At 41.7% G+C, this 21,938-nt stretch overlaps 1 protein-coding gene and 1 pseudogene across 1 annotated transcript; both read left to right on the top strand.

Annotated features, from left to right (window-relative positions):
- The first annotated feature begins 375 nt into the window (after positions 1 to 375).
- MTO1 (mitochondrial tRNA translation optimization 1) lies at positions 376 to 21,506 on the top strand. The gene is made up of 12 exons (XM_032651711.1): positions 376 to 708; positions 3,578 to 3,777; positions 3,858 to 3,975; positions 7,809 to 8,098; positions 10,702 to 10,814; positions 10,913 to 11,103; positions 11,337 to 11,467; positions 12,318 to 12,522; positions 12,604 to 12,775; positions 15,906 to 16,024; positions 19,442 to 19,602; positions 21,221 to 21,506. The coding sequence occupies exons 1-12, from the start codon at positions 492 to 494 to the stop codon at positions 21,380 to 21,382; spliced, it is 2,079 nt and encodes a 692-aa protein (XP_032507602.1). The 5' UTR covers positions 376 to 491; the 3' UTR covers positions 21,383 to 21,506.
- Positions 4,602 to 6,461, top strand: LOC116763669 (annotated as a pseudogene).
- Positions 21,507 to 21,938: the final 432 nt, after the last annotated feature.

Genomic DNA, 21,938 nt, shown 5'->3' with positions numbered 1-21,938 from the left:
TAATTAGCCATCATGAATCTTTCATCCACAGATACATTTGAAGGCCTTTGAAATCGATTCCTATTCAGACTCCAGTCTTCATTAAACAGAAGTCAAGGTGATAGCTGCCCCAGAAATTTCAAAGAATCTGATAAAGCAGTCATTCAAATTCTTGTTTGTAGGTGGCCACCTGGTGATCAGGGCAGCAATTCGCTGAAAAGGACAAAAGATGACTGAGTAGGAGTCCCCCCAGTCCAGAACCGTATGGAATCAAACAGCGTGCGCCGACCAAGAAAGGAGGCACACACCTCGCTGACCACCTGCACAGCTGCCGGGTCTTGTTTCATCAGTAAAGTTTCGCCAAACTGCCAATCAGCGGCGACGCTGGACGTAGACGCGCTACGCTGTGACATCAGAACAAAGATGGCTGCTTCCTGAAAACTTTCTTCTCCTAGATGTTTGCCCCTCGCTCGTGTCAGGCTCAGAGTTAAACACTCGGCCTTTCTCCAACCATGTTCTCCTTCCGAGGCTGTGGTCGCTGGGTCGCGGCTTCACTCACCAAACAGCACCATCCGTCTTCCCGGTTCAGCGGTGACAGCGCGGCGCCCTGGACTCCGCACTTCGACGTGGTAGTCATCGGCGGAGGACATGCGGGGACCGAAGCCGCTGCCGCCGCCGCTCGGTGCGGTTCCCGGACTCTGCTGCTCACGCACCGAGTGGACACCATCGGTGAGTAGCGCGGTGTGGGGCATGCCCAGGACGCAAGCAGCCAGTGTCCTCCTCCGCCCCCTCCCAGTGCCTGGGATGTGGGCAACCTTTTCCCTCCCTTAAGGCTGGTGAGAATCCTGCCGACTGTGGTTTTAGCCTGATTTGTGTTTCGCAGATCAAGCGGGCCCGGGCCAGAGCTCTAAGACTAGGGGCTATTCTGTGGACCGTGGATCGCGCTGCTGCTGAAAAGTAATTAGTGGGGAGGGTGCGGGGGGCTGGGGGTTGGGGAGAGGGGGTGCCTTGAGAAAAGGGCAAACTGTAGGAATACTGGCTGATACCTTATTTCATTGTTGTCATTTGCCCTTTACTAGCTTGTTGCTTTGGTTAGAGAGTGAATTAGGACTTCCCTGGTGGCGCAGTGGTTAAAAATCTGCCTGCCCATGCAGGGGACACTGTTGGATCCCTGGTCTGGGTCTAAGATCCCACATGCCGCGGAGCAACTAAGCCCGTGAGCCACAACTACTGAGCCCAAGTGCCACTGATCCTGCCTTCTGGAGCCCGTGAGCCACAACTACTGAAGCCCCCGCGCCTAGAGCCTGTGCTCCGCAACAAGAGAAGCCACCGCAGTGAGAAGCCCGCGCACCGCAACTAGAGAAAGCCCATCCATGCGCAGCAACCAAGACCCAACGCAGCGAAAAATAAAAATGTATAAATAAATAAATTAATTTTTTTAAAAAGTGAATTAAAATTATTAGTACTCGTTTATTAAATGACCATTGTGTTTTTCTCGAGATTTTGTGAAGCCCTTTTGAAGAATGAGGGTACTTTTTTATTGCATTCTGTATTCCTACTGAATGTTTATTCCCCAGTTTTGTGCTTAGGACGACCCGACAGTGCTTTTATGCACTTACAGGCTGTGGTTGGACGGCCATAATTTAAACAAGACTCCTCTCTAGCATCATCTTAGATACTAGCTAGGACATTATCCTGTAAATTATGCATGCCTATGTCTTTCCTCTTGCATTTTGCTTAAGAGTGAATAGTAACTGAAATGTTAACTGTGCTTTGTGTAGTGAAATACTTTTTAAAACAACCATTCAGCTCATAACTGTGGAGAAATATGCACTGTTAACAGCGATTCTTTTGGAGAGAGGCTGTATGATTACCCGGGTAAAAACCAGGAATAACAATTTAAAAAATCTAATGAACAAAAAAGTATTGAACTAAGATGATCATTAAGTAGTATAAGCAATGTAGTTCTGTCAAGGGTAAAGGAATTCCCATCAAGACCCATATTCATTAAGTAGTCATTAATATCCTATAAAAATACCCATTGTATTTATACCAATATAATATGACCTAAAGGTTCTTTTTAAATAAATAGATTTCAGAGATATTTTAATAACTCTTATATTAATAGATGAGCTTAATAAATGACAATTCTATCTTAAAATCAAAGTCTCATTTTTTTAAGGTAATTGGATGTAGTAGAGTATCAAGTATTTCTGTCCTCAGAAAGATAGCTTTGGCTGAGAAAGTTGAACTTCCGTAAGAATACAGAATGCAGGAATTGTCCTCTTTCAATTCAATCATGTCATCTGCAAATAATGAAGTCAGAGACAGAAAATCTTTTATACTGACCTGGAACATAATGCTTTTCGACAAACTATTTTTTGGCATTCATGACAAAAGAGAAAAGTCTTCTGACACTAAATCAGACACTGGCAAGTAGGATTACCATGATTACTTTAGATCAATAAAGGTTTACCCCTAAACTGAATTTAGGTCATACTGCCCAAACAATGCCTCATAGGGAATAGTGTTTACCTAAGTAAATAGTGATTCTGTGTCAAAGGAAGGAGGGAAATAATCTACTGCAGCTGTCATCCCTGATTTTAGAGTAGGGACGCTGAGGTACAGAATATTAGATAACTTGCCAAGAACACATGGAGCTTATAAGTGGTAAATCTAGGAACTGAGCCAGATCTCTTGCTCACTCCTAACCCGTGCTCCTAATCACAGCACGATTCAGCCTCCCTCTGGAGACCATGAAAACTTTTGGAGGGCTTGTAGCTGGCCACAGCGGATCAGCAGATTGTTGACGTAGCTTTCCCACTCTGTACCTCCCATAAGACTTGGGGGATTTAAAGAGAAGGTATAAAATGTGAATTCTACTTTCAGGAAGCTTATAATTTAATTATTTCTGCAAAATAAGCATAAAGAAAACAGCAGATGGCATTTATGGAAGACATACTTGATTATAACTGTGAACCAGTGCAAAGGGACTTCTTAAAATTATGCTTGATTTAGGAAGGTTTCCTGAGGTAAGAATTTCAAGGTCACATTGAAAAGGAAGAAGAAAAGGCAACATAATGAATGTGTACACGGGAAAGATTCAAAAGAAACTTTCAACAATGGTTTGTCTTCCAGGATGCCCTGCATAACTTTTTCTCTTTTTAAAATTTTATTTATTTTTGGCTGTGTTGGGTCTTTGCTGCTGCGCGCAGGCCTTCTCCAGTTGCAGAGAGTGGGGGCTACTCCTCGTTGTGGTGCACGGGCTTCTCGTTGTGGTGGCTTCTCTTGTTGCAGAGCACGGCTCTAGACGCCGCGGGCTTCAGTAGTTGTGCCTTGCAGGCCCTGGAGCACAGGCTCAGTAGTTGTGGTGCCCGGACTTAGTTGCTCTGCGGCATGTGGGATCTTCCCAGACCAGGGCTCGAATGCAGGGGGATTCTTAACCGCTGTGCCACCAGGAAGTCCCACCCTGAGTAACTCTTGCATCCTGTTGGAACTCCAGCATTTTTATTGTTTGCTTCAAGTTCTTTTATTTTATCAAGACTCACTATATGCAAGATACTAATATATTTATTTTGTTTATGTCTGTTCTCTTTAGGTCAGATGTCCTGTAATCCTTCCTTTGGTGGCATTGGAAAGGGGCATTTAATGAGAGAAGTTGATGCCTTGGATGGCCTGTGTTCTCGAATCTGTGACCAGTCTGGTGTACATTACAAAGTACTAAACCGGCGCAAGGGACCAGCTGTTTGGGGTCTGAGAGCTCAAATTGATAGGAAACTTTATAAACAGAACATGCAGGTAAGAACAGGGCATGAAAACAGGAAAGATTGTAGTGATTGTTTAACTGTTATGTTTCAGCTTGCTTTCTGTTTTGACAGAAAGAAATCCTAAATACACCGCTGCTTACTGTTCAGGAGGGAGCTGTAGAAGATCTCATTCTTACAGAACCAGAGCCTGAGCACACTGGGAAATATCGCGTCAGTGGTGTTGTTTTGGGTATGTACTGCTTATAGATGATAATAATAGTATCAAACTCCATGTGAGAAATTGATTTTGAGCAGAGTATGGAGAGGTTTTGCTTATTCTAGGAAATTGTTGTGTCTTCTGTTCATACATGAGGAAAACTATAAAAAATCATACTTCTCCTTTCATTCTGACAACGAGGCTCACATTCTGTACCACTTATTTTGGGACTCTATAGCCTGCGTAACTCTGTATTTTCCTACTGGTGTTTCTTATTTCTGACTTTAAATTTATATTTTACAGGATTCTTATATATGTTTTTTATTTGAGCTTTGTATTAATTTTTAAATTAAAATAACACATGCCTGTAATTTTTACAAAAATCAAACAGAATTTAAATTTGTATGTAAAAACAATTTCTGTTATCTCCCTCTACAGACTTAACCACTTAAACAGTGATGGGAAGATTTGTGTGTGCACAGTTAATTGTATTGCTTGGGCAACTCTACAGTCTGGTGATTAGGGATTGAACTGGCCTTTTTGTTGGGAACTCCCAAACATCTGTGTCTCTTAGTCCTCAGGCGAAGAATCCATCTTCTGCCAGGGGACCGGACTGTTGGCGCCTGCTAGCATTCTAGGAACAAAATGGTAGGAGGGGCTGTGCTGAAGAATGTCAATCATTTAAAATACAGAGATTAACTTATTTTCCCTATTTTAAAATTGATTTTTATTATACATTTATTCGTTTTTTTTTGAATGGGGAATACATATAATGGTAAACGGTTTAAAGGAGATGAAAGAAGGTAGAATGAAAAGGTGGACTCTCATCTTGTGCCCCAGGCAGCCAGTTTCCTTCCTCGGGAGTATTGCTCGTCTCTGGTGTGATCTTTCTGTGTGTGTGTTTATATTTCCCCCCAACACACATAGCAGTGGCATATTGTACACACTATTCTGTACTTTTTTTTTTTTCTCCAACCACTCAATCCTGTGTTTGGTTTTCTTTGCTTTAGGGAGCTATGTTTCTTTCTTAAAAGTTCATGTTTTTGTTCTGTGTATTACCTTAGTAACTATGATTTTGTATAATATACTTAATCTTCTCTTTCTTCTGTCAGTGTTTACTGACTTCCCTCTGTTGAACAGTTACTAGTTTTATTTTCATTTCCCCTTCTCTCCCCTGCGTCCTTTCCCCTCCAGATTTGATGACTATATTGTTTGATTAGTGTAAGGTAGATCTGTCTGCAGGCAAACCTTCATATGCAGATTTCAACTCTTTCCCTCATTTTCCACCCCCTAGCTTCATTCCTACATTTCTTATATTCAGTCCTCCAGTTTCTGAGCCTTTGCACGGCAAGTTGCTTCATTGTCATCAGTATGTTCTCCTGAGGTTCTTGAGTTAAGGTCTCCTCCCCTCTGCTAAATCAGTTATCACTCTTCCAACCACTTTTTTTAAATTTAGTTTTATATTGGAGTATAGTTGATTTACAATATTGTGTTAGTTTTAGGGGTAAAGCAAAGTGATTCAGTTATACATATACCCATTCTTTTTCAGATTCTTTTCCCCTGAAGGTTATTACAGAATATTGAGTAGAGTTCCATGTGCTATACTATACAGTAGGTCCTTGTTGATTATCTATTATCTAGTTTATATGTAGTGTGAATATGTTAATCCCAAACTCCCTCCCCACTGCAACCACTTTCTATCTTCTGAAAATATTTTGAAATTTCTCATCTTTTGACAAATTCTTTCCCATTACTTGTCCTGTGGTTTTATATCTTTTTTGCCCCTTTATTTCATTTTCTTGGAGTTTCAAGAGGGAGAAGAAATCATGTGAGGTGGTCTGTCATATTTAACCAGAAGTCTAAAATTAATTAATTTAAAAAATTAACTGAGAACAACGAAAAGTGTGTGGGAGCTGGGCGGGTGCGCGGACGCCGGGGCCGGGCCCCGCTGCGCCCCGCCGTGTCCCGCCGCTTGGGGGGCATGTCTCACAGCCCGAACTTGACCGCGCACATGCCCGCCGCCTCCGTCAGCGCCTCTGGGGGCGTCCACCCGCCCTCCACCAGTATGGCGACGTCTTCCCAGTACCGCTAGCTGCTGAGTGACTACGGGCCGCCATCTCTGGGCTACGCCCAGGAAACTGGGAAGAGCCAGGTGCCCCAGAGCAAATATGCGGAGCTGCTGGCCATCATCGCAGAGCTGGGGAGAGAGGTCGGACCCCTCTCCGCGGGCAGCTGGAGCGCGATGGAGAGCCTGAAACGTGGCATCATCCACGCACGAGGGTTGGTGCGGGAGTGCTTGGCAGAAACGGAACGGAAGGCCGGGTCCTAGCTGCCTCGTGAGCCTGCAAGGTTTTCTGTCTTCTTCCGAGAGGAGAAGTTACAGTAGTTCCTCTCCCGTTAGGATGAAACTTTGTTTTAAAAATGGTAACAGTTTTGTTTCTCCTCCCCCCCCGCCCCTCCCATGGTTCACCAGGCTCCGAATCTACAGCCTGTAAGATTGAGGAAAGATTTTGTGGTTGTTGGGGAGTTACATTTTAACATCTTTTTTTTTTTTTTTTTTTTGCGGTACGCGGGCCGCTCACTGCTGTGGCCTCTCCCGTTGCAGAGCACAGGCTCCGGATGCGCAGGCCCAGCGGCCATGGCTCACGGGCCCAGCCTCTCCGTGGCATGTGGGATCTTCCCGGACCGGGGCACAAACCCGTGTCCCGAACCCGTGTCCCCTGCATCGGCAGGCGGACTCTCAACCACTGCGCCACCGGGGAAGCCCAATGGGGAGTTACATTTTAAATAGTGAGGAACTACCCAGGTGTTTGTTGTTGTTTCTCAAAGCATTGATTCAAAAGAGGCACGTAAAAATTACCTGTCTTACAGCAAACTAGTTTGCCTCCAAGATACCAGTGTCTCGTTCTCCTCTTTTGAATACATTTATGTTACCCGCATTGTTCTTTGTTCCTTTTCGTAAGCTGATACAACTTGAAGGGGGTTTTTTTGTAGTGCGGACTTGACAGCACACTTAACTAGTAGCTGGTCCCCTCGTTTCCCATACACTGTAGATTCTGCTTAATGTAATTTCTTTTTTGCTTAAGCATTTGCATGACTATTAGTGCTTTGAAGTCAATTTTAGAAGCCAGAACCACCTAAATGGTCTTGTCAAAAGACTCAACCTGAGGGCTTCCCTGGTGGCGCAGTGGTTGAGAGTCCGCCTGCCGATTCAGGGGACGCGGGTTCGTGCCCCGGTCCGGGAAGATCCCACATGCCGCGGAGCGGCTAGGCCCGTGAACCATGGCCGCTGAGCCTGCGTGCCCGGAGCCTGTGCTCCGCAGCGGGAGAGGCCACAACAGTGAGAGGCCCGCGTACCGCAAAAAAAAAAAAAAAAAAAAAAAAAAAAAAGCACAAGTTATAAATACAGAAGAAAGAGCAACCTCCCAAACCAAACCTAACAAGGATCCCGAAATTTTTTCTGAGACTGTATGTAGATTTCAGTTCTCCCTTTCCTGTAAGTTGATCCAAACATCTGGAAGAAAATGGAACTGTTTGCATCTTTTTATTTATTACTCGATGTAATAAGGCTTATTTTCATTAACAGCTTGTAAAAAAAAAAAAAGAAAAAAGAAAAATTACCTGAGACTATTCAGTGCTGACAAGGTTTTAGGAACATGTGTATCGGTGAGAATACATTATGCTCTCCATCCCAGCTCTCTCGGATTCTTGAGATTGATAACATATAGGCTTCTTACTGATTTAAAATCTTTTTCAAGTTTCTAAAGACAAAATTTTTCCGTAGTTTTACTACAAAATAGTCACGTTCCAATTTGATCCATGGTAACAATTAGAACCTGAGTTTTATTTTGTTTCCTGTCCTTTAGTGGATGGAAGTACAGTGTATGCGGAGAGTGTGGTTCTAACTACTGGGACGTTTCTGAGAGGCATGATTGTGATTGGATTGGAGATGCATCCAGCAGGACGTTTAGGGGATCAGCCTTCCATAGGGTTGGCTCAGACTCTGGAGAAGTTGGGGTTTGTGGTGGGAAGATTGAAGACTGGGACTCCGCCCCGGATCGCCAAAGAATCCATTAATTTCAGCATTCTAAACAAGCAGACACCAGATAATCCATCCATACCGTTCAGCTTTATCAATGAGACAGTGTGGATCAAGGTGAGATCATTTATGAAAATCTGGCTTTAAACAGAGGATATAGACTAACCTTTTTTTTCTTTTTTCTTTTTTTGATAGCAATTCACTTTTCTTCACTATTAGTGTGCAAAAAAGGGATCTTTAAAAGGATTAGCTGATTTGGCTACTTGGGTATTTCCCCATAAATTCTTAAATTTCATTACTTTGATAACTTTGCCTATTTAAACTTTTTGAAATAGTTTCAGAAAAGTTGTAAGACTGTGAACTCCTATAAACCATTGAAATTCACCCATTGTTAATATTTTGCCCTCTCTCCATATATAGAGACATAGATACATGTATATATTTAATGTATAAAACAGTAATATACACACATTTATTTTAAATTTATTTATTTTTGGTTGCGTTGGGTCTTTGTTGCTGCGCACGGGCTTTCTCTAGTTGCGGCAAGCGGGGGCTACTCTTTGTTGAGGTGTGCGGGTTTCTCATTGCGGTGGCTTCTCGTTGCAGAGCACGGGCTCTAGGGTGCGCGAGCTCAGTAGTTGTGGCGCACGGGCTGAGTTGCTCCGCGGCATGTGGGATCTTCCCGGACCGGGGCACGAACCCGTGTCCCCTGCATCGGCAGGCGGATTCTTAACCACTGCGCCACCAGGGGAGCCGCCCACATTTATTTTTACTCTTTTTTCTTTTCCAGAAACATTTAAAAGTTACAGAGATGATGACTCTTTACCTCGAAATGCTTCAGTCTGCATCTCAACTAAGCTCAAAGACATCCTCTTTTTTTTTAATAGACATCCTCTTTTATAACCTCAATGCAGTGATGAAATTTGGGGAATTTAACATTGACACAGTGCTGTTATCTAATATAAAATCCATAGATTTTGTTGATTGTCCCAGTACTTTTTTTGTCCCAACATTTTTTTTTTCCAATCTAGGATCACATATTGCATTTAATTGTCATTTCTCTTTAATCTGGAACAGTTCCTCAGTCTTTTTTTTAAATCTATTTATTTATTCATTTATCTTTGTCTGCGTTGGGTCTTCGCTGCTGCACACAGGTTTTCTTTAGTTGCAGCGAGCAAGGGCTGCTCTTCGTTGCAGTGCACGGGCTTCACATTGCGGTGGCTTCTCTTGTGGAGCACGGGCTCTTGGCACGCGGGCTTCAGTAGTTGTGGCTCATGGGCTCTAGAGCGCAGGTTCAGTAGTGGCGCACAGACTTAGTTGCTCCGCGGCATGTGGGATCTTCCCGGAACAGGGCTCGAACCCATGTCCCCTGCACTGGCAGGCGGATTCTTAACCACTGTGCCGCCAGGGAAGTCCCAGTTCCTCAGTCTTTAATGGCACTGATACTTTTGAAGATACAGGCTACTTCTACCTATCCTTTGAATTTAAAACACAAAACAATGTATATTGTGTGTTTAGAATTAAGGGCTAATATTTGACAGTCCTAGTTTCTGATGAGTGTTACCCTGATGAGTGGCTCCAAGTGTTGTTATTTTGAGCAAGTGACTTTTATATTTTCACTTTGGTAAAATGTAAATCATGATGATACTTTCCTAGTGTGTATATTTTTAAACTTTTTTGTTGTTGTTGTTTTTGTTTTTGTTTTTGCATTACGCGGGCCTCTCACTGTTGTGGCCTCTCCCGTTGAGGAGCACAGGCTCCGGACGCGCAGGCTCAGCGGCCATGGCTCACGGGCCTAGCCTAGCTGCTCCGCGGCATGTGGGATCTTCCTGGACCGGGGCACGAACCCGTGTCCCCTGCATCGGCAGGCAGACTCTCAACCACTGCGCCACCAGGGAGGCCCAAATTTTTTGTTTTTTAGTTTTATATTTTACTTTTGGCCACGCCACACAGCTTGTGGGATCTCAGTTCCCTGACCGGGTATTGAACCCGTGCCTCCTGCAGTGGCAGTGTGGAGTCCTAACCACTGGACCACTAAGGAATTCCCTGTTTTGACATTCCTGGTTCACTTTCCTCAATACTTTGTTCTTGCTTAGTTTTAAAGCAACAATCCCAGACATCACATCATTTCACTCAGATACACTTTGGTACATGTCTTTAACAAATAAGGACTTTGTAAAAATCGACACAGTACTATTATCACACATAGCAGAACATAATTTCTTAACATCATCTGATATTCAGTGCTCAGTTTTCCCTAGTTTTTATAGTTGTTTTTAAATGTTTATTTAAAATGTTTTTTTTTTACAGTTGTTTTATTTGAACCAAGAACGAAATGACTTTGGACTTTGGATAATATGTCTTATAATAGTTCCCCTCTTTTTTTTTTTTTTTTTTTTACATTTATATGTGGAAGAAACCGAGTCATTTCTTTTCTGAAGTTTCCTACATTCTAGATTTGTCTGATTTCAACCCTCTGGTGCCTTAAACGTGTTCCTGAATCCTCTGCATTTCCCGTAAACTGTTGATCTGGAGGCTTGCGTAAATTTAGGTTCATCTTTTGGGTTGTTTTTAACAAGCATACTTCACCATTAGCATTTGGCATTATGCATAGATTTAATATCTATAAAAGTAAGTGCATATCATGTGTGGCATTTATTTGAATGAGAGGCAAAATAATAGAGAGGCAAAACATGTTGTAACTAGTTCCTGTGTTTTAGCCAGAAGATCAGCTGCCATGTCACTTGACTCACACCAACCCTCAAGTGGATGAGATTGTCCTTGAGAACCTTCACCTTAACTGTCACGTTAAGGAAACTGCAAAAGGACCCCGGTAAGGACAAAATATCAGTGCTCAATTACTGTAAGGAACAATGTCAACCCTCTTTTGTTTGTTTCATTAAATTTTTAAATTTCAATGTCCTTTTCTAGATACTGTCCCTCCATTGAATCAAAGGTTTTGCGTTTTCCAAACCGTCTGCATCAGGTTTGGTTGGAACCTGAAGGAATGGATTCTGATCTCATCTACCCGCAGGGGTTATCTGTGACACTGCCAGCTGAATTACAAGAGAAAATGATCACGTGCATCAGAGGCTTGGAGAAAGCTAAAATGATTCAGCCAGGTAAAGAGAATGCCGGCTGCCCTTCAGTTTGAGCTCAGCACTGCTTAGCAGATGGTGAGGAGATCTTAGCCACAGTCATGATTGCTTAGAGCCTCAGCACACAAAGCCCAACATCTGTGCATTTAAAATAGTCTTCGTTTTTAAAGAGCATTTAATGATAATCTTTGCATCTCTACCTTGAGGCAAATCCAGCACTGTTTTTATTATTTTTTTACCATTTATTCTTTGGCCAGGCTATGGTGTTCAGTATGATTACTTGGACCCCCGTCAGATCACTCCTTCTCTCGAGACTCATTTGGTGCAGCGGCTCTTCTTTGCTGGACAGATAAATGGCACTACTGGTTATGAGGAAGCTGCAGCTCAAGTAAGAGGTTGTTCAGATGTTACTGAACAGAAAAGGACTATTTAACTGGTGTTCCTCCTCTTGATGTCTGTTAAGATAGCTGTATAGAGCTTAGAGACAACTCAGAACTACAATAGAAGACTTATTCTGTTTCAGAGTATACAATAGGATTTTAAAACCACTGCCTTTATTACTCTTTTCTGAGCTCCTAGATCCAATAGCATATTTTGATTAGATTTATTATATTGCTTCTGAAATTTAAAAAAAAGAAAATTTAGTTCTTTTAAACTAACTTTATTGAAAATTACCCTATTGTTATTCCTTTTTTTTTTTTTTTTTTTCGGTACACGGGCCTCTCACTGTTGTGGCCTCTCCCGTTGTGGAGCACAGGCTCCAGACGCGCAGGCACAGCAGCCATGGCTCACGGGCCCAGCCGCTCCGCGGCATGTGGGATCTTCCCGGACCGGGGCACGAACCCGCGTCCCCTGCGTCGGCAGGCGGACTCTCAACCACTGTGCCACCAGGGAAGCCTTATTATTCCTTTTTAAGCAGAAAGTTATGTCATTGTTACTTGTAAGTAGGAAAAGGCTAAAAAAAGTCTTACAAGTGGATTTTTAAAAAAAAGTTTAGCCCACCTAGGTTTATTAGGAATATTAGATATTTTTTAAAACAATGAATCATAGCATTCTAAACTGGTACATTACCCATATTCTGTTTCTGAATATGGACCACATTTTCTGTCTTTGTTCTATCCCTGCTGGGCAGGGCCTGCTTTCTCACTTCCTGAGCCATTTTTTCCAGGTAGTATCTGAATAGGATAGCTCTTTGTTCAGTTCATAATGGCCTTTTAAACATTTCAGTCCTCTTGTAGGGTGTGATAGCTGGAATCAATGCAAGTCTTCGGGTCAGACACAAGCCTCCTTTTGTCATTAGCCGAACAGAAGGCTACATAGGAGTCTTGATTGATGACCTCACCACGCTGGGTACCAACGAACCTTACCGCATGTTTACCAGCCGAGCTGAGTTCCGCTTGTCACTGCGTCCTGATAACGCCGACAGCAGGCTCACGTTCCGAGGTAACTCTTCACTGAGTCTTGCAACCAGATTTCCTCTCCTTTAAGACCTCTTTCATTATAGTCTCTCCCTCCCTCTTCTAGGGTACAAGGAAGCTGGTTGTGTGTCCCAACAACGATATGAAAGAGCTACTTGGATGAAGTCTTCTTTAGAAGAAGGCATTTCTGTGCTAAAATCCATTGAGTTTCCAAGTTCTAAATGGAAAAACTTAATCCCAGAGGCTTCTATAAGTATTGGTAAAAGTCTACCTCTCAGGTATGCATTTTTAATGTAGACCTTTCTTACTTTTTTTTTTTTTTTTTTTTTTTGCGGTACGCGGGCCTCTCAGCGTTGTGGCCTCTCCCATTGCGGAGCACAGGCTCAGCGGCCATGGCTCACGGGCCCAGCTGCTCCGCGGCATGTGGGATCTTCCCGGACCGGGGCATGAACCCGTGTCCCCTGCATCGGCAGGCGGACTCTCAACCACTGCGCCACCAGGGAAGCGCCTTTCTTACTTTTTAAAGAAAAATGAAATCATTTCAGAGAGATATTACCTATAAATTCCCTACCTGCACGTTTTAAAAGAATGCCGCTATTACATTTGCTTCTTTTCAGGATCCTTTAGATGTAACTTATCTCTTTATTCATTAATGACAGTATATACGATTCTAAATTATTTTCATTTTTTATTTAATTTCTCTGTGGCTCCCACTGAGTTCTGGCTTGCCTAAGATTTAGGGGGTACAAACCAAGAAATAGAGTGATCTGCTTTCTTTTTTAGGTAGGGAGCAATTGGAGTGGTCTCATCTTGCCTGTGAGGTATAGCAGGGAAACTTTGATTAAGCATAGTGTTATAAATTCTTTGGACTTAATTGAAGAGTCCCTTGCTACATTTTAGGGTTTTGTCCTTGTTTTTACCATTCTGGTTATATGGACTCTGAGTCTAAAGGGCATTAATATAGAGCTTTTTTGCTTCAGAGGTATGTTCCTAAAAACCTTGCATAATTCAAAATCTGCATCTTTCACCACTGCTTTTTCCCATTTAAAAAATGTAAGCTAATCGGGGGTGTGGGATGCTCAGAAGGCATAATCTACAATCATCGTATCTTAGAAGCACACATGCCGGCTTGATCTTGCAACTGTGTCTCCCATATGTTTTTCCTTTATAGTTTACCTTTATTTCTAACTCCTGTTTTCCTTGTGAGGGATTCTGTGGACTTAAAGGTATACCCATTTTAATGCTACTTTTTATTATCTCTAATCTTTCCAAGTGCTCTCCCCTTAACTAACAGCCAGACATAGCATGTCTTTGTTTGGCTTTCACGTCATCACAGTGTTTTATCGTTTACAATTTCTGTTCCCAGATTTTCATTTTCACGGGAATGTCCCAAAGCACTGGCACCATGGTTAGAGGATAGTAAGCAGGTTTTTAGTTATAGTAACAGTAAGTAGTAAATAACCTGTATAGTAGTCACCCAAACCAGGGGATCTCATTCACAGGAAAGACAGCCTGGTTCACAAATAAGGGTGCTGGATGTATTTGTTTACCAGCTAAGTGGGACCGGGAGATGGTAGTAGTATAAACATAGTTTTATAATTCGCTCAGTTGTCCAGCTGTTTGTTTGTGTAAATTTAAGAGGGTTCACATTATTTCAAACTTCGCAAAAGAATTTATAACATTATGCTTTGTTTAGATCAAATATTGCACTATTTCAAATTTTGTATAATTAGAATTTACATTCAATGTGACTAGCGTGGATTGAGGTCATAGTGAGAGCATGGGAAGTGATTTTTTTCAACACAGTTTAAAGTGCGAATTGATGAATAAAAATATGAAAAAGGAGGCTGTCAGTTTTATGTTTTTACCTAACTAATCCCATGAGTAGCCATTTTGTTAAGGTGATTTTTTTAAAAAACAGTAATTTGGCCAAATGCTTTCCTTGTTTATTCAGGTGTCTTTCATTTCAGAAGGAAGCGGTGACAGTGACCGGGCCTCATTTGATTTCAGCAGAATATTTATAGTCTAGGGTTCCGCCTCCCTAAAAGAACCCACTTTATCAGTTCCTAGATATGTAAAGCTAAAAAGATAGAAACTTGGGCAAAGGACATGTGTTGCATCTACGGCACACGTGGTGGGCTCTGTGCCGGCCTGAGAAGTTGAACTGGACTTCAAGCTGGCATTTTGACATGAGAGATCCACAGGTGCATGTGCATACACATCTCCTGTCATGATTACAGGGAAACGCATAGACCTGCCAGGTAGCGCAGAAGCTGTCTGTTGTGTTCTATGGAAGTGTGCTAGCTTGTCCTTCTGTGCCAGACCTCTACACTCTGAGGCTTAGGCTTCATTCAAAGCTGGTCTTGAAGTTTGGGCCTGCAAACAGCTCCAAGCCTTATAAACAAATTATTTAAAACCTTTTTAAAAGTTAAATGGTCACAGGCTTTTCTTTGAGGTCACTATCCTGCAAGATTCCATGGTAGCTGTTTTTTCGGTTAGTCGTTAGGAGGTGTGTTCCAGCATGTTCTATCATTTCTGAAAGGACAACCCCTTTCCTTTTGGAGTTTAGGGTTATTTGGTTTCATTCTAGCTTATCCGATGAGGCCTCTGAAATTAGTTGACATAATTCATCTCGTGGAGCGCAACAAAGTTGACAGCTCCTTGTGGAGAGAGGGTCTAGCCTTTCCTAGGCCGTCTGAGGAAGAGATGAGTCAGGCATCTGTGGAGGGTGGTGACGCATGACCCTGGTGATAGGATGAGCTGTAAAGAAGGCATCTGGGAGGCCTGGAAGAACTTGGGACCCAAGGATGGGCAGAGCTACGATAATTAATTGGTTTAATTGGTTTGGGGTGGACAGAGTTGGTCAAAAAAGCAATCTATTAAAAGAGGGAAAGATCAACGTAAACAAAAATAAAATTAAGGGAAACTGTACAGATCAGTGAGGCCTTGTGAGAACCAAACAAAATGAGAAGGAAACTGTGGATATTTTGCAGTCTTTGAGAGCAAGCCAGGAGATCTTCAGCTGGTTCCGAGCACACGTGCAAACACACTCACAGGACGTGGGCTTAATGTGACTTAGATGTAAATTCTTACGGAGTTCAATCAAACCCTTGTTATCAGAGGATATTCTGTCCTTACAAGGAAGGGAGGACAAGTAGATTATTGCAGTGCTACCAGCAACTTATCCCTCGTGATAAAGGAAGGGAGTTGAGGAGAATCACACGCTGATCTTCTTGAGGTCCTACTGTGTTGCAGTTGCTGCTGCATTTGCTCAGTGTACTTGGGAAGAATTAGAAATATATTGACATTATTTATTCTGAGATTTGTATTATTCTCAGGGTATCTTGTTCTTAATCTGCTTGATATAATATGGACCCCTGTGTTAATGAAACTTTTATGTATTTGTAGAGCTCTCGATGTCCTGAAGTATGAGGAAGTTGACATAGAGTTGTTGGCCAAGGCTGTTCCAGAGCCCTTGAGGAAGTACACCAAATGTAGAGAGCTAGCCGAAAGACTGAAAATAGAAGGTAGAAAATACTTTTTTACTTAGGATGTCTGTATGTTCTCCTTCCCTTTCGTGCAAATTGTGAATGGATGGCAGATCCACAAAGAGCTCTGTGTCAAGAGGAGCCTTTATTACCATAGGACCAGCATCATCTTAGGCTCTAACCACTCAGAGTGGGGTTCCCAGATAGCATTGCAACATGTGGGAGCATGCTAGGGATGCAAAATCTCAGGCTCCACCCCAGACCCACTGAGTGAGCATCTGCCTTTTAACAAGATCCCTACATGATTTGTGTGTATATTTCATGTTTGGGAAGTGCTACTGTAGAGCTCTCCTTTAAAAAAAAAACAACAAAAAAAACCCTTTTTTTTTCTTTTGAACTTTTTTTTTTAACATTCCCCCCACCCTTTTTCTTTAGATTTTTTTTCCCTCCTCCACCCTGCTGCTAAATTATAAGATCTAATGCAAACATGATCAAGGTGTGTTCCAGACTTGTAAACTTGCCTGTTGTAAGAAAGTAATCTTTATTATTTTTTTATATTTATTAATTTATTTATTATTAATTCACTTATTTTGGCTGCACCAGGTCTTAGTTGTGGCATGCGGGATCTCTAGTTGCAGCATGTGGAATTCTTCAGTTGCAGCATGCAAACTCTAAGTTGCGGCATGCACGCGGGATCTAGTTCCCCAACCAGGGATCGAACCCGGGCCCCCTGCATTGGGAGTGCAGTGTCTTACCCACTGGACCACCAGGGTAGTCCCTACATTTTCCCCATTTTAATGTTCTAATAATGAGAAAAATAATGCTATCTTTGGCTTTGACAATATATTGAAATACTCTTCCATTAACAAATACTTACTTTGTATCAGGCAAAGAAATCCACGGTCTGCCCTTGTACATTATTATAACATTTGGTGTGCTCTCATACTCTTCGTCAATATATTGACCATCAAGGTCACATGTGACTTTTGGAGTTGCACTGAATTCTTTTAAAGTTTTCCTTTATTTAAAAAAATTTCAAGGGCTTCCCTGTGGCACAGTGGTTGAGAGTCCGCCTGCTGATGCAGGGGACATGGGTTCGTGCCCCGGTCCGGGAAGATCCCACATGCTGCAGAGCGGCTGGGCCCGTGAGTCATGGCCACTGAGCCTGCACGTCTGGAGCCTGTGCTCCGCAACGGGAGAGGCCACAGCAGTGAGAGGCCCACGAACCGGGAAAAAAAAAAAAAAAAAAAAAAATTTCAAAGATAAACAAATACTGAGAATAACATTAGCTTCTGCATTGTGATAGATTTTTTTCCTCCAGTGGAAAATTATGTGGAGAAAAAGGCAGGGAACAGAATGAGATGGGGGAGAAGGGTAGGAAAAGCAGGATAATGATGGATTGTTCAAACAGGAAAGGACTTTAAGCTCCTTGGGGACCAGCGAAGGTGGTAAGAAAGCTGCATTCCTTCTAGCAGTGATAATTTTCTTTCAGTGCCAGAGAGGTCTGTCACCTTGCTATACTTTGGCTGCATATATAGGATGACCCAAGCTCTACCTATCATTCTTCCAAATGACCAGACCCTAGTCATTTGCTAATGTGTAAGAAATATTGTTAACCTTTTATCTCAACACCATGACCTTTCTATTGAGTAAAAATTACTTTATTGAACATTTAGGCTGTTAGCATCTGGCTGTTATACTTTAAACTTGGTTTGCAGTTTTGTTTTGTCCAATAAATCATCCAGAATAATTATCTTTAACTTGTTTATAGGAAACCCTGACTTCAGCCACGGAGTAGCTACTGTTTTGCCTTGTTCTTTAAAGACTCTGGCATATATAAAGACTCTGATTTCTATCCATGGCTTAAAAGAAACTACACTAAGTTAAAAAGTAACACATATCAGTGGTTTTCAAATCACTGCCTGGATCCTCCACTAGACAAGTTTCTTCAAGAAACTGCGAGGCAGAAATTAGTTTGATTCTTTTTTATAGTTCTCTCTCATGTTTTGCTGTATACATATTTGAAAGATTAAATATATCTTTAACATATACATTACCTCTTCATTTATATTCTGTGATCCTATAAAGAGTCTATTCATGAGTCGTAAAATTTCATTCCAATTTGTTGTACTAATTTGTTATATATTGTATTTATCACATGCATTATTTCATTTGATACTTGAAAGTGTCCTATGAAAGATAGCTATTAGCATCATGTCTTCATTTTAGAGATAAGTGAGTGATAACTTGCCCAGCATCACACAAATGGTGAGTGGCAGAGCTGGGATTTGAACCTAGCATGTCTGACTATGAGGCCTATGCACCTCGCAACTATCCTTTGTTGTCATAAAGACCATCATAAGTCCTCCGGGTCATCCCTTAACATTTCTAGATAAAGCAGCTGAGGCCCAGAAGGATAAAGATGTGTCCATAGTTAGAGGGTAGTTTACTGGCAGAGCCAGGCTCAGAGCTGAGATTTTCTGGCTGCCAGTCGAGTGATGGAAGCAGATACTTGCCAGAACCTTTAGGGAAGACTTGCTTTCTTAAACAGGACAGAATGACCACCTCAATTTAGGTTTTAAAACAGGTTTTGGATTTACTTTTCTAAGAACAGAATGCTTTAATTACAAAATAATTGCTGAATTATCTTCCTGACTTCTGAATAACACCTTAGTTAAATTATTTAAATTATGTTATCACCTAAGAAGATCTACTTTTTTAAATTATAGCTTTATATGGACATAATTTAGAAAACCATCTTCTTGGAGAAACATCTTTTTAAAAAATATTTATTTATTTATTTATGGCTGTGTTGGGTCTTTGTTGCTGCATGCGGGCTTTCTCTAGTTGTGGCGAGCGGGGGCTACTCTTAGTTGCGGTGTGCGGCCTTCTCATTGCGGTGGCTCCTCTTGTTGCGGAGCACGGGCTGTAGGCGCATGGGCTTCAGTAGTTGTGGCTCGCGGGCTCTAGAGCACAGGATCAGTAGTTGTGGCTCACGGGCTTAGTTGCTCCACGACATGTGGGATCTTCCCGGACCAGGGCTCGAACCCGTGTCCCCTGCATTGGCAGGCGGATTCTTAACCACTGCGCCACCAGGGAAGCCCTTGGAGAAACATCTTTAGGACTTAAAATTCAAACCTACGGCCTATTGAAGTAAACGTTCCACCAAAATTTGTACTGAGAAGGAAAGCAATTTCTTTTTTTACTTTTAATTTTCTAGATTTTTGAAATGAAAAGGACATGGAATAAACTACCATACAGAATGTTGTAGTTAATACGCAAGATACTCCCTCTCTTTATTTTAGCCTCAGTGTCCTCATCTGTGAAAGGGAACACCTACCCCACCTGTCTCATGGTACTGAGATCATGTATGCAAAAGCTCTCTGTAAATTGTAAAAAACTAAAAATGTAAGTTGTTAATGTAATCTGCATATCATAATTAATTTTGTTCACCAGCCACATATGAATCAGTATTGTTCCATCAGCAACAAGAAATAAAGGAAGTTCAACGAGATGAAGCTCTCCAACTGCCAAAAGACCTAGATTATTTGACCCTCAGGGATGTGTCTTTGTCCCATGAAGTTCGAGAGAAGCTACATTTCAGTCGCCCACAGACGGTAAGAAAACAGGCAGTGGATAGGAACGGTTTATAAAGAGCCAGAGCTTTAATTTTTAAAACCTGGATTTACAGTGGCCACATAACTTTTATTTCATCATAAAAAGCTTAATCTCTTATTTTCATATTCTCTTTGTATGACAGATGTCAGTATGTTTTTATGAGATGAAAAAGCTTAGTCTAAATAAGTAACTGGAAGTTAAGAATTGGGTTGATTATAATTATCCTCTAGTCCCAACCTTGCGCTAAACTGTCAGTGCAAACTTGTATATATGCATGACTTAAAAGAAACTACTTTAGGTTAAAATAGAATATATATCAGTAGTTTTCAAATCACTACTTGGATCCCCGCCCTAGGGATTCCATAGTGGTGTGTTGGGAGCCACTAGGAGGAATAAGGGGGCCAAAGAGACCCCCCACCCCATGCTCCTGCTTGTGTGTGTGTGTCTACGTGTGTTTTGCATTTGCGTGAGTGCATGTGCACCCAGCTGTAAACATCTGGTAAAAACTTTATAGTATATAATATTGGACTTGTAACAACAAATATTTAAAGACTGGTAGGCTGTATTTCCTGATTCTGAGACACACATTTTAACATCTCTGAAACTGGGCTGTATCTTAAAAATTGATGATGCATCATAGTTTAATGGGCAGTGGGTTGTGTTTGTTTTGGTTTTGGTAATGGTTCATAAAAATAAAGGGGCACTTAACAAAACCATAGTCCGCAAAAATTTTTTTAAAAAATAGTTTTTAAAGGGAGGAGTGATTTCATGGTGTTCATGAACCTAACATGGTGTTCTTAGTAAAAGTCATTGTGGAAAGTGGGCGGAGAGGCTCTAAGTTTTATAACTGTATCCCATTCATATCGGGTTATGTTTCTGTGGATACTCACTGGGCTGCACTGCCCGGTACGATAGCCGTTAGCCAAATGCGACCATTGACATTAATGAAAATTAAATTAAAAATTCAACCCTTCAGTCCTACTAGCCACATTTCAAGTGCTCAGGAGCTACAATAGGCTATTGGCTACCATACTGGACAGTGCATTTTTACTGTGCAAATGTTATAGAAAATTTACACTATCACAGAAAATTGGATCGCACAGAACTGGTCATCGGAGTTCACCTCTTATCCAAAACTCTAAAGTACAAAAAGCTCTGACAAATGCCTGCTACAGACTCATTTGGTGGCAAAACAGACCTGAACTGATATGAGGTCTTTATACCACTTGGAGTGAATAATTCATACATTTCACTGTAAAAATACACCACAGAACTATTACTGAGATGAATTATAGAGTGCTAGCCAACACACTACTAGTGACGTTAGATTAGTTTAATGAAGAGAAAAGGTTAGGTGCTCTACCATCTGTTAGTTACAAGATCTCGGACAACTCATCTTAATGTCTGTGAGCCTCAGTTTCCCTTTGTAAAATGAAGATATTAATAATAACCACATTTCTTTTATCTACTTTCTGAGTTATTTTGAAGATACATTAAGATAATAGTCTTAAAAATATTTCATAAACTGTAACATACAGATTGTTAGCAGGAGGAAAATAGATTTGCTTATAATTGACATAGCTTATTCATGTTTCTCTTGTGGTTTTTAATTCCTAGATTGGGGCTGCCAGTCGTATACCTGGAGTGACACCTGCTGCCATCATCAATCTGCTCAGATTTGTGAAGACCACTCAGCAAAGACAGGCAGCTATGGATAGACTGCCCAAAACTGATCAACATTTATGTAATACAGACAAACTTGAAGATAGGCAGTTATAGCTTTCTATTCTTAGAAGACTTTTAATCAATACAAGAGTACAGATAGGAGATAAGATGTGTTTTTTTTTTAGCTTACTATTAGTAACAAAGTTTATTTACCTAATTGAATCCAATCTAATCTTAATCGCTCCTGACAATGTACAAAATTCTTTTCTCAAAGTTCCCTTTTTTCACAAACGTTTTATCACTTTTTATATCCATATGATTTGTCCCTTAGTTTGCCCCATCCAGAAACAAACAGCTCTAGGACAAAATTATTACCATCATTTTTCCTCAACAAAAATATCTCCATTCTTGGGCTTCCTTGGTGGCGCAGTGGCTAAGAATCCGCCTGCCAATGCAGGGGACACAGGTTCAAGCCCTGGTCTGGGAAGATCCCACATGCCGCGGAGCAACTAAGCCCATACGCCACAACTACTGAGCCTGCACTCTAGAGCCCGCGAGCCACAACTACTGAGCCCGTGTGCCACAACTACTGAGCCTGCGCTCTAGAGCCCGCGAGCCACAACTACTGAGCCCGTGTGCCACAACTACTGAAGCCCGTGCACCTAGAGCC

Source organism: Phocoena sinus, chromosome 12 (genome assembly GCF_008692025.1).
Source record: "Phocoena sinus isolate mPhoSin1 chromosome 12, mPhoSin1.pri, whole genome shotgun sequence".
Classification (NCBI taxonomy): domain Eukaryota; kingdom Metazoa; phylum Chordata; class Mammalia; order Artiodactyla; family Phocoenidae; genus Phocoena; species Phocoena sinus.
This window is presented reverse-complemented; position numbering and strand designations above follow the sequence as displayed.

What these genes read in the sequence shown, in the direction of transcription:
- MTO1 (XM_032651711.1), top strand. Translation starts at nt 492, where the DNA reads ATGTTCTCCTTCCGAGGCTGTGGTCGCTGGGTCGCGGCTTCACTCACC. An exon ending in CAGCAGGCTCACGTTCCGAG is followed by an intron (nt 12,523 to 12,603) that starts GTAACTCTTCAC and finishes TCCCTCTTCTAG; the next exon opens with GGTACAAGGAAGCTGGTTGT. An exon ending in CGAAAGACTGAAAATAGAAG is followed by an intron (nt 16,025 to 19,441) that starts GTAGAAAATACT and finishes TTTGTTCACCAG; the next exon opens with CCACATATGAATCAGTATTG.